The following is a 12304-nucleotide window of genomic DNA, read 5'->3' on the forward strand; positions in this document are numbered from 1 at the left end:
CAAAACGTGCCCCTGTGGCAGCTTGGTTGCAGCCAGCAGAAGAGTGTCCGCCAGATTGGAAGCAAAGAAAACCCTAGAAAGGGACCCAAAAACTCTTTGTATGTGTGGCTAATATTCAAAAGAGAGTTCACTTGTGTTGTGTGAGTAGCAAATCCTTCCCCAAGCTGGGGAGTATTTGAGACAGTGTTTCTTTTCCTTTCCATTTCTTAGGCATTTACATTCAGCATAATTGCATTTATCGGCATCCACATCTCCTGTTTTAATTTAGAGCATTACAAAAGGAGCAGTTGAATATTCTTTTTGTCAGAGCTGGATGATGGATGGTGAACATCAGCGAGGCTTAAACACCCACGTGGAGGTGAACCCCTGGCTCTGACAGACCGTGTGTAATGCAAGAGGCACTTGGTTACAGAGCTCTGCAGAGTAACGCTGCTTGTTCCTTGTCCAGGCTGTGCCAGACAGCAAACTTCCAGAAAACCTCAGACCATATACAGTTAGCCAGCAACACTATGTGAAATTTTTAACCATATTTGAACGAACGGGCTAACTTGGACACGGCGAGGAGGGAAATGCCAGTCTGCCTGACAGCTCGTTTTAATAATGAGAAAGTTGTTCCACTGACAGGAAGACAATAAAACTGTGGCTGCCTAGAAAGATGTTGCCTTTCTTCTGCTTCTGAGCATATGTGAAACTGCAGAGGAACGGGTTGGTCCCAGATCTGTGCATGTGCAGCAGTGCTTTTCCCTTCTTTCACCCCTTTTCCCTTCTTTCACCATTTTTCTTTCCAGGTTGTTGAATCTGCACCCACCCTGCCAACCCTATCCAGATGAGTAATTAGTAAATCACTGCTTTCCCCTAAAAAGTGACTTATTTTAAATATATTATCCCTTGTGCTTCAGCAAAGCAAGCAATAAAAATAGGTAATCTTTGTAGTTAGAGCTATTAATTCACAATTTATGGCGCTTTTGGGTTACAGGGCATGAAAAGCAAATTCTTGAGAGATTTATCAGCCGCCTGAATGGGCAGACCTCGTCTGCTGATCCCCTATTGATCAAAGAGCTGTATTTTTTATAACCAAGCTACTTGTACTGCACTTACTTTAGATGGCAGAGACCCTGTCATGGAATGGTTTTGGCAGTGCCATGTCTACGCTGGATGATGTACATATGTTTTCCAGTGATGAGACAAAAGGCAGATTTTGTTTTTAAACTCAGAACAGAAGAGCAGGAAGGCTTTAAGTCGTGCGTGGTAATGGTACAAGCACTAGAGAAACTCTTGTGCAATCATCATGTCACTGTGGAAATTCTGTCTGCAGCAGCAGCGTTACTGCACAGTGCTCGTTACCATCACAACCTTCTAAAGCTCTGCTATCCGCGGGCCAGGGCTCAGCTGTGGATCCTCGTGGGCTGACTGAAATATGTGGCTTCTCCACATAAAACAAGGGTTTGTGACTTTATTTCCCTCCCCTCCTCTGAGCAATTGCTAAACAATTCTTTGTGCAAAAAAAAAAAAAGTGCACACGTTTCATACAGACACTTGAGAACAATGCTGTGCAGCTTTGGTAAGCCCTGGAAGCCGTCACCCTGTGCTGCTCCCCATGTGAAACAAGCTGGTGATTGAGTCCAGGCCCTTGTAGTCAGTCTTAAAACCAGCTCCAGAAATGGTGGCTCTGGCTGAAAAAACAGATTGGAGATGAAGAACTGCTCTGAGCTCTCAGGCGGGTGAAAGAGGAGTGAAACCCTCTGCCTGCGTCACAAATGTTGTGTTTGTACTGGGCACCGGTTCTGTGGGGGTCTGTAAGGAACTCCATAGCTTGTTTTCTACCAACAGGAGTAAAAGGAGATGTTCTTTTGAATCCAGGTTAATTTGAGTGAGTTCCTGCTTCATTGCTGGATGCCATGGAGGGATGTACTGAGATGAGCTCAGTTGGTTGAGCACCAGGGTCGTGGGTTTTTTCGCAGTATGGGCCCTTCACTTAAGAGTTGGACTCAGTGATCCCTCTGGGTCCCTTCCAACTCAGAATATTCTGTGATTTCTGTGACGATGATTACTGCTGACAGCAGACCTGAGCAGGAAACCCAGTACTGCCTCATGCTGCCAGCTCCCGCCCCACTTGCAGCAGACCAGGCTTCAGCAGCGGCCAACCACAGATATCTCAGCATGACCCTGGAAAAAGCAGCTAGAGAGCACCATGTTGGAGCACTCACAGAAATCCAAGCCTGGAAGAGAGATGGCTGTGCCATGCAGTTAACACAGTGATTCATCATCATCTTTTCCTTTGTGCTGTTGCAAACCAGGCGACACCGGTGAAATGCAAGCGGAGCTGCGTTGATCCAGCGGGACCAAGTGGACAGAATGAGCCCTCTCAGAGTGTTACTTGAATGCTGGCTTGTTCTGTGTTTCAGATGACCCCAGCAGCATGAAGTGGTGTGCAGCTACCACCTCCTAGGGACAGGCCATCAGCAATTTGGAAGGGGCTAAGGTTTCAAGAGTGCCTTCATAACAACATCCCTTCTTCCAGCTGCTCTCCTGGCAGAGGCACAACGCAGCAGCACCCACGGAGTGGCTGTTTTGGCACCTGGGAGGAGGGTTCACCAGCAGAGGAGTTAGAAATGTTACGTATTTCCAGTTTTCTGTCAGTTTTCATCAGCTGATGCTGATGTGGCTGGCAGAGAGGTGCTTTTACCATCACTTGTTAGGAAAGCATAACGCAGATGGATTTATAAACGCAGTTATGGAAGATGATGTCTCACTTCAAGGCTGTTCTGGCACTGCAGGTCTGATGGGCTGCAGCTTTAAGACAGGCAGTTGCGCAGTTGGCCTTGTCTTGGGGATTTAATTCAGCATTCCCAGCTCCCTTCTTGCCCCTTTCCAAAAGGTGTATGTGTTCCTGACACAAATCTTCTCAAGGGATCAGAAACAGCAAGCATAGTCTGTTGCTATGAAAAAGGGGCCGTGGCCCTCCTCATCCAAAATGGTTCTGCTTAAGCTGGAAGTGATGAATGTCTTGCAAATGAACTGTTTTTTAAAATACACCCCCACCTTTTTACATGCAGGGAAGAACTGCAGCAGTCACTATTGTGAGGCTGAATCTTTGCATAATTAAATTCACAATAATCTCCTGTGAAGGCTCAAGAGAGATGCAGAGCTTTGTGCTGATGTGACTGCCTCAGCCCTGTCCTTCAGTGCTGTTACTGTGACATTGTCTCCGTGTAGGGCTCTGTCTGCCTACTCAGGGGTGGAGGTTCCTGAAACATTCTGCAGCAACAGAAAGCTGTGCTGGTGGGCACATGGGGGCAAGACTGACAGGGGGGGATCCTGCAGACAGACCCACTGGAGCCAGTGCTTCCCCCAGGCTTCTTGCAGAATCTGGTGTTGGCACAGATCTGGAGACCTGGGGTGGTGTGTGATGCAGGATCACTGCTATCCCCGTCCAGTCTGGCAGAGAGGCTACGCTGCTCCAGCTTGGATTTCTGATGTTGGACTGATGCTGAGATGGGTGGCTGCCTGGGCTGCAGCTGAAATTTCTCCAAGCAGAGGGTTTCTTCACCCCCCTGTAAGAAGCAGCTTTTGGTAGCCTTGCCAAGTGGACCAAAAAGGCTCATCATCCATCATGGCTCGCAACTGCTACAAAACCACTGGATGTAGAAAGTAGCTCCCAAATAGGAATCTTTGAATTCCATGAACAGAAGTATTTCTAAATGATTACATTACTGCTTCTTGAAAACACATGGTGGAAAATCACACAGCAGTCCAGAAGAGGTCTTCTCTTCTGTAGTCTGTGTTCAGAGGAAACTGCATCCCTCTAACTCTGTTTTTAGCATCCAAAAATTATTGGCCAGGGTTTCAGAAGCTTTCTGCTCATCATCTCCAAGAAACTCCTCTCCAAGGGTCATGTGGTGCTCCTCTGGAATCTTAACACTTCACATGAGAAAGAGCAGATACAGACTTCGAAGGATGCAGCTCTGTCTTTCATGGGCCTGTTGAAATTCATAATGAAAAACAAGTTTTCTTGTGCTCTGCCTGCACTGTGGAGTAGAAGTGTGGAGCTGACAACAAGGAAAAGAAATCCTGAGACACAGTAGATTTGGTGTGCAAGTAATTTGGCATCATCCCTCAGTGTGGCCTTTAAATGAGCAATCAGCAGCGAGTCACTGTATCCCTGGTTTTGTTTGGATCTGGGACAGAGGCTGGAGAGGGAGAGCTGAATCATTTGCCCCATGGGTCAGAGCCTTACCATGAGCAAGGGCGAGCCTTGTGAAGAGCAGCAATTTGCACCAGGACTTGTAATTTGGAAATTATGCTAGAAGCAACTTCTGATTACACTTTCTCAGGCAATCCCAATACCAATTAGTCATTTGCACCTACGATGTTCTGCTTCTTTAATAGCTGTAGCATAGAACATTTGTTAATGTTTAGTGGTATTTTATTTGTTTTTGTTTCTGTCAAATCAGAACCCTTTGGATGAAAACCTTGCAATCACATCCAGCTCTCCTAAGGTTTGCACAGTTAACTCTAAATATCCTAAACTGTCACGTTCTGTTTTATCTGGTTTCTATATCCTTATTTAGACCAGGAAGATGAAGCTCAGCTTAATGCAGGGCCAGGAGGAGGGAAGTTCTCTGCTTCCTAGCTGGAGGATCTCAGTTCCCAAGTGCCTTGGACTGCTCCCACATGTAGGTTTTGGGTAATGAGATCGTCAAGCTCAGGGTCAGAGGTGAGGTACACGATGCCAGTTTTGAAGACCCATTCATTTTTGCAGGTTTTCTTCTTTCCTTTGCCAAGCTGGAAATACTTTAAAGGCTACTTGGTTTGAGAAACTGTAAATGAATAAGTTATTTTTAAGCTCTTCTACTTGCTTAAGCAAGAAAGGATTGGGAGAAAAACAGTTGTTTAATTAAAAGCTACTTGGTGTGTTTCACAAAAGCTTGAACTCCAGCAGTAACTCTCCTAATTCACAGATTCCTTGGGAATTCAATGACCTTGAGTTTGCTGTGCTTGAGACTTGCCTTAGTACTTGGCTTCCTTTCTGGAATACTTTTGGAGAGGAGAGCGGTGCAGAAGGTACTGCGAGGCTCTCGAGTGAGACCAGCACTGTTTCACTTAGGATCATATAAGAAGAGGCATTTGTGTTGTACAAAATAAACTTCTTGCTTCAGAGCATGCCTTACTGCACCCAGAGGTCACAGCTGGATCTGCCTCTGCTTCCCCACCAGTCTGCCATGGAAATTTTGAGTACTGGCTGCTCAGGATGATTTTCTTGCCTCTCTTTATGAAACAAAGCAAACGTGAACCAGCAGTACATGATGAAATTTGTGTGAGAAGTAACTTGTCTGAAGAATCACATCATTTAATCGTGCTCCAGAGCTCAGGGCTTCACTTGTCAGCTGAGAGGGAAGTCTGATCTCCCAGCGCCGAGTGGTGTTTCCTGCATCCTTTCCTGTAGTGGCAACTGGGGAGCTTAAAGCCGTGAACGAGTGGCCAAGTTCACTGGAAATGAGTGTTTATCCATTACTTCCCTGTGTTTGTTTCCACCATAATAACTCTGTCTGAAGGAGTGGCTTCAGTCATGTCAATGTTTAGCTGTGGGATATAAAGCATCAGGATTTAAACAGAAAGAAACCTGAATACAGAGTTGTATCCAGGAGGCCCCTGCAGTCTTTCCCTCTAGCGGAGGGAAGTCAGCAGTAAACAAAGCTCCACTGCTCCTTTCCCTTGGCAAAATTCTTCATCAGGTGAGCTATACTGGTGATGTAAAGACCAGACAACTGGTTATCTGTTGTGGTTAATCAGTGCAAAGTGGCAAAATTGTGCTAGTGCAGCTACAATTATTTAGTGCAGTTCCTTGGGATGTGGGTGCAGAAAGTGTTTCATTTCACTTCAACCAGCCAACAGGAGCTGCCCCCTTCCTTGCACCAGCTCTGGCACATCTCTGGAAGGAGGAGCAAGGAGGAGATGGACATGAGCATCCTGCCTGGATTTGGCTGCAGAGCTGAGGGGCAGGGTGGGGCTGTCCCAGCACCTGAGTTGCTCCCACAGGAGAACAGCTCCACACTGTGACCCACATCCTCATCTCCTCCCGATGGCAGTGCTCAGAGCTAGGTGACATTAACCATCATTTGGGCTTTTAATTAGCTGGGCTTTGTATTTAAAGCCCATCTTGGGCATTTTGAAATCTGCCATGCAGCGTGTCTTATCCACGATTGCTTTTCATGAGACTTGCGGTGCTGCGTTTTCTGGGCTCTGGTAGCACAATCTGGAGCTGTGAGAGAAAGCCCTTGGGGGCTAATCCATGGCTGCAGGCCAGCTTCTGCATAAACTGGTCTTATTTTTAAAGTCCATTTTCTCCAGTACACTTTTTTTTGGCCTGCAAAAGACTTCTTCATTTAAAACTAGGAACATAACACTCTCTCCTTTCAGTTGGTCTTTTGGACATGAGCCAGCAGTGCCCACAACAGCTGTACCACAGTTTAAACATTCAGTCTCTAATGGTTTGGGGAACATTAGGGTTTTTAAGGCTTCAACAGGTCTAGAGTAAATAGTGGTCAATAAAGAGTAGCTCTTCTTTGTATCCCTACGCTCTCAGTGCTCTGCACTAGAATAAAGCATGCTTAGAATATAATCATTGCAAAATTAATATCCATGAAAGGTTCTTTTTTAAAAAAAAAGAATCATAGAGAAACCTGTTTCACTAGAAGAAGAGTTCACAAGAGTTCAGTTCTCAAGACTCTGGTAACGGGCATGGGGAAGTTTGCACGTAATGTCTGTGGGAGACGTGCATGTCCTGGGCTTGTGTCGCTCCCCACGTGTGTGTTTAGTGACTGGGAGGAGCAAATAAATCACAGTATTCCTTTCTCTATGGCCTTCTTCCCCCCTCCTATTGATGGTGTACACAAGAGTTACTTATGATTTTGTGTCTTCCTTATGGTTTCTGGTATCGCATGGAGTCGAAAGCCAGCGTGTGCTAATTGGTAATATTTAGTATAGTGTTTTGGACCCAAATATGGTAAGAAATTGATGTTAGCAGTGATTTGTGATAGTTGGGTATTGCCCTTATTAGTGATTGAACCCAGTGCTGGGGACCCTTAACAATTTGAGCAAATGAATGTTGGTGGAGCTGTCAAACAGCATGGAGGGAACTGCTCAGCTCCATCAAGTTTGTAGATGTGGGTGAGCAAACACAGTCGATGTGGGGCTGGTTTCTAGGGGAAAGCTCTTGGGCCTTGCAGCCCTTCTGTGGGACTGGGTCAAGTGTCTGCCAGCACCTTGGCCCAGGAAGGGTTAAATTGCTCCATTGGCCACTGGCCACTTGGACTTCATGTACAGCGCTTGGTGTAGTTGTGAAAAAATAGTTTGTAACTCCTTGTACTCTCTGTAGGGAATTAATTAACCCCTTCCAGTACCCTTCTTTGTGTTTGCTGCTGGTGTGAGGTGTACCTTGGCACCCAGAGAGGGATCAGAGCTGCAGGATCCTGGCACACTCCGTGCCTGCTGCAGCCTGCTGAATGCAAGGGGACAAGGGGGACGCTGGAGTAGGAGAGGGGGAGACTTCATAGGAAAAACATTGAACGTGCCAGCCTTGCAAGGCATTCTTCTGAAAAATAGGATTATATAAAAGCCTGGCTACTGTGGTGCTTCTCATTAGCTGCACCGCAGGGTTGGCTGGAGTGCAGGGCTCGGGCAGTTGTCACCTTTTTGGCTGGAGCAAGGTGGCTGTTACTAGATGTTTCAGTTGTAAATTGCTTTGTGTTGAAGCCCCAGTAAAGTCTTGCTGAGATATGTTATATATTCAGTTCAGTTTTTGAAGCAAGCTAGTTTTGGGAAGGGGCAAGAAGGACTATTAGAAGTCTACCCTAAGAGGTTGCTCCAGAGTGGCAAGCCAGAGCTTTAAAATATGCTTCTTAATTTTAATTTGTGCCATTTGCTAGGGGTTCCTATCTTTACTTCCATTGGGAAGTTTCATAACATTTTCCTACCCATCGGTATTCTATTAAAACTTTGTTGTGTAATCTGAAAGCCTTTCTGCTTCTCATGGTTTCCTCTTCAGAATGCCCTAGGTAGCAATTTTAGAGTAAATGCATTCAGGCTGCATGGTCTTGATTTTGTTCTTATAAATTCAAAACAAGACTTGAAATTAAATCCTATTGTCAGGTTTCCTTTAAATAGCAGCAGCCTACTGATGTGATTTAAGAATTTTTATCTAATGTCACAGTACTTCTGGAAAAGCCTCTGCCTGGAGTTGTAGTTAAAATGTCAGTGAAATTGGTTATCATATGCATTTAATACTTCTAGTTCCAGATACACATAGTGTTAGAGAATAGATCAGTGTTGTCAATAAAATAAGTGGGTCCTGCAGTGTTGGACTGATCCTGTTCTTCCCGTGTGAGTTCTCCACTGTAATAGACTGTGCTCACAGGACTGACCCTAAGTGGGTGTGATTTGAGGTCTCCTAGAGCCCTTCACAGCAACAGTGAGGTTCAAAGTGACCAAAAAAATAAAGTGTTATTAGTAGAGGAAACAATACAGGGATACAAATGAAGAACAGTCTTTTGGGTGACTGGAAAAAATGTGTTTCTTGGGAAAGCTTGAGGTTCATTCAGTTTGGATAACTCTGCTGGACGTGGGATTAGACCAGCTAACCTCTGCCCGTAGCGCTCTTTTAAATCTTGCATGACTTCTAAAGGGATATTATACATCTCGACAGGCAGCTCATCTGAGGCCTGCCAAGGGGCCATGGCCAAGATGTTCTCCTTTGGCTGCATTGCTGCACGGATCCATCCATCCTCTGGCCTGGATTGCTCCCAGACAGCGTGCACGCAGCAGGGATCACTTGGGGAGAGTGGGAAGAAGGTGAACTTGAAGGAGAGGGGGCGGGGGACTGGTGGCGACCCACGAAATAAATGTCCTTCCTTTCTCAGTCCAGCTGAAATTCCTCCCTCCCTCCTTTGCAGTGATTTACATTTGCTCAGATTAAAATCCATGCTCCCAGTAAGCTCAGTTTGCTCCGTGCTGTCGGCAGCGATACGCCGAATGTCAGGTTTCAGCATGCACACAGTCAGCTCGTTAAGATAGCAGCAATTAAATCCAGGTGTAAGTTTATCCCTAAGATTCAGTGTCTGTCCACAATAATGGGAAAAATGCAACCGAAGGCCTAATAAAACAGGACTTGTGCTGGCTCTGAGCAGCTGGTAAAGGGAAGGTTTCTGTGCTGGTGATTTTCCTTTTAGTGCTCTGTTTAATTGCCATCATATTTGAGACATTCTCCCTGGTTCTTTTTTGGGTTTGGCTCTTTGCTGATCTGTACAGCCCCTTTTACACAAGCTTTATTGACTGTGTTACCTGTGGCAGATTCCACTGCCAGTAACAGGGATTGGATCCCATATTGAATGAAGGTGCTGTGTCGGCTTTGGCAGGTTGATGACGTTTGTGCTGTGACATAGAATCTGCCCATGGTCTTTCTAAATTTCCATTATCTAAGACTGGTATATACCTTTGGCCCCAAGGTTTTTTTATCAGTTTATTTTCCACATTATCTTTCTGGTTTGTCTGCTTTCCTGAGACTTGTGAATCTAATCTCAGCTCACTATCTTCTTGTTTTGAAATAGCAAATGCCATGTTAAGGATGTTTTTATTCTGGTGTACACATGCATCCTGTATTACCTGACTTCTGGAACTCTAGGAATCTCAGGTGCGCTTTACTGTCCATTGACATTTTAAAATGACAGCTGTAGCTTTGCATTGCAGCACTTGAGGTAACATATTTGGCATCTTGGCCAAAACATTCAGCAACTTGCATTTTTAATGCCTAAATCTGAATTTTTAAAGCCTAAATGGCATTTGGGTATAATGGAAAAGGTGTTGTCAGATTTGCTTAGTATGTACATGGCATCCCTTTTTATTGTTCTTTATTATTAATATTAAAACAATGGGAAACAGATGAATAGTAAGAGTTTTGTAGTGAACACTTCACGGTGTTATTTTCCGGGTGATGGTGTGTTGTTGTGAAGAAATGAGCTTACAATCGACTTACTGCTGAATTGTTTGGCTGCTGGTGATATCTCTAGAATGGGCTGTAGTAATCCCAAATCCATGATAGATGTTTCTTTCACCAGTTTACAATGAATAATCCTCTTAATTTCCTTGAATAGCAGCTGGTATTGCTACAACCTGTGTCTAAACCCAAGAACAGCTTATTCAGAAAGCCTTCTGTGAGCAAGGGGGAATTCTCTCCCAGCGGGGTTGTGTGGGCAAACTTTCACAGGGTCAGCACTGCCGAGACTCTGACTTCTCCTCCCTCTCTCTCTCTCTCTTCTAGATGCAGCAGCTGTTCTACGAGAATTACGAGAAGAACAAAAAAGGCTACATCCGAGACCTGAGGAACAGCAAAATACACCGAGCCATAACACTGCACCCCAACAAGAACCCCCCATACCAGTACAGGCTGCACAGCTACATGCTGAGCCGCAAGATCGCGGAGCTGCGCCACCGCACCGTGCAGCTGCACCGTGAGATTGTGCTCATGAGCAAGTACAGCAACACCGAAATCCACAAGGAGGACCTGCAGCTGGGGATGCCGCCCTCCTTCATGCGGTTCCAGCCTCGCCACCGCGAAGAGATACTGGAGTGGGAGTTTCTTACAGGAAAATATTTGTATTCGGGCGCTGACGGGCAACCGCCTCGGAGAGGAATGGATTCGTCCCAGCGCGAAGCGTTGGATGACATCGTTATGCAGGTCATGGAAATGATCAACGCCAACGCCAAGACCCGGGGGAGGATCATCGATTTCAAGGAAATACAGTATGGATACCGCAGGGTGAACCCCATGTACGGAGCAGAGTACGTGCTGGACCTGCTGCTTCTCTACAAGAAGCACAAGGGGAAGAAGATGACGGTCCCTGTGCGAAGGCACGCGTACCTGCAGCAGACCTTCAGCAAGATCCAGTTCATGGAGCATGAAGAAATGGATGCCAAAGAGCTGGCCAGCAAAATCAACCAGGATTCTGGGTCCTTGTCCTTCCTCTCCAACTCGCTGAAGATGTTTGTCCCCTTCCAACTCAGCAAGTCCAAAGCAGAAAGGAAGGAGCTCAAAGACAAGAAGATCAACATCCTGATCCCTCTCTCCGGACGTTTTGACATGTTTGCAAGGTTCATGGGGAATTTTGAAAAGACGTGCCTCATTCCAAACCAGAACGTCAAGCTGGTTGTCCTGCTTTTCAATTCCAACTCCAACCCTGACAAAGCAAAGCAAATCGAGCTGATGAGAGATTACCACTCCAAATACCCCAAGGCGGACATGCAGGTTCTGCCGGTGTCGGGGGAGTTCTCGAGGGCACTGGCTCTGGAAGTTGGATCTTCTCAGTTCCAGAATGAGTCTTTACTTTTCTTCTGTGATGTTGACTTAGTGTTTACCACAGAATTCCTCCAGCGGTGTAGAGCCAATACAGTTTTGGGTCAGCAAGTATATTTTCCCATCATTTTTAGCCAGTATGATCCAAAGATTGTTTATAGTGGAAAGGTTCCTAGTGACAATCATTTTGCCTTCACTCAGAAAACAGGTTTCTGGAGGAACTATGGCTTTGGTATCACCTGTATTTACAAAGGTGACCTTCTTCGAGCAGGTGGCTTTGATGTCTCCATCCAAGGTTGGGGCCTTGAAGATGTAGATCTATTTAACAAAGTCATTCAAGCTGGCTTAAAAACTTTCCGAAGCCAAGAAATTGGAGTAGTCCATGTGCATCACCCTGTTTTTTGTGACCCTAATCTTGATCCAAAACAATACAAAATGTGCTTGGGGTCCAAAGCTTCAACTTATGGATCCACACAACAGCTGGCTGAAATATGGTTTGAAAAAAACGACCCAAATTTTGGGAAAAGCAGCAATACTAATGGCTCAGTGAGGACAGCCTAATGTCCAGCTATGCTGGAAAAGACTTTTTTTTAATTATCTAATTTATTTTTGGGAAAATGTTTTTTGATAATTCACTTTTAAAAGACCACACAGGATATATTTTAGAAATCATCGTTGTTTTCTTACAAAGCGCTCGTTTTGAGAAGAACAAGGCCCTTGGGTTTTTTTGTTGTTGTGTTTTTGGTTTTGAACAAAACTGTGATCAGTATTTGCCTTCAAACAAAAAAAAAAGAAAAAAAGAATTGTTTAAGAGTTATCTGACCGATCAGTGGAAATCTGACTTGAATTAGAATTTCCTTATGAACAAAAGATTGTTTCCTACCGTTTCCAGTGCCGTCTTCATGGCTGGGATTCTGTAAATTGGGACCTGAGCGTGCAAAACCAAGTGACAAAACG

General features: G+C 45.2%; 1 protein-coding gene across 1 annotated transcript in view; it reads left to right on the top strand.

Moving 5' to 3' along the window:
* CHSY1 (chondroitin sulfate synthase 1) overlaps positions 1-12004 on the top strand; it is a 65032-nt gene extending 53028 nt beyond the window's left edge. Inside the window, exon 2 of the mRNA XM_017736521.1 lies at positions 10316-12004. Coding sequence (XP_017592010.1) covers positions 10316-11908 — 1593 coding nt within the window. The 3' untranslated portion in view covers positions 11909-12004. The remainder of the gene's footprint in view (positions 1-10315) is intronic.
* Positions 12005-12304: the final 300 nt, after the last annotated feature.

This window comes from Corvus brachyrhynchos, unplaced genomic scaffold (genome assembly GCF_000691975.1).
Source record: "Corvus brachyrhynchos isolate BGI_N302 unplaced genomic scaffold, ASM69197v1 scaffold200, whole genome shotgun sequence".
In the NCBI taxonomy this organism is placed as follows: Eukaryota; Metazoa; Chordata; class Aves; order Passeriformes; family Corvidae; genus Corvus; species Corvus brachyrhynchos.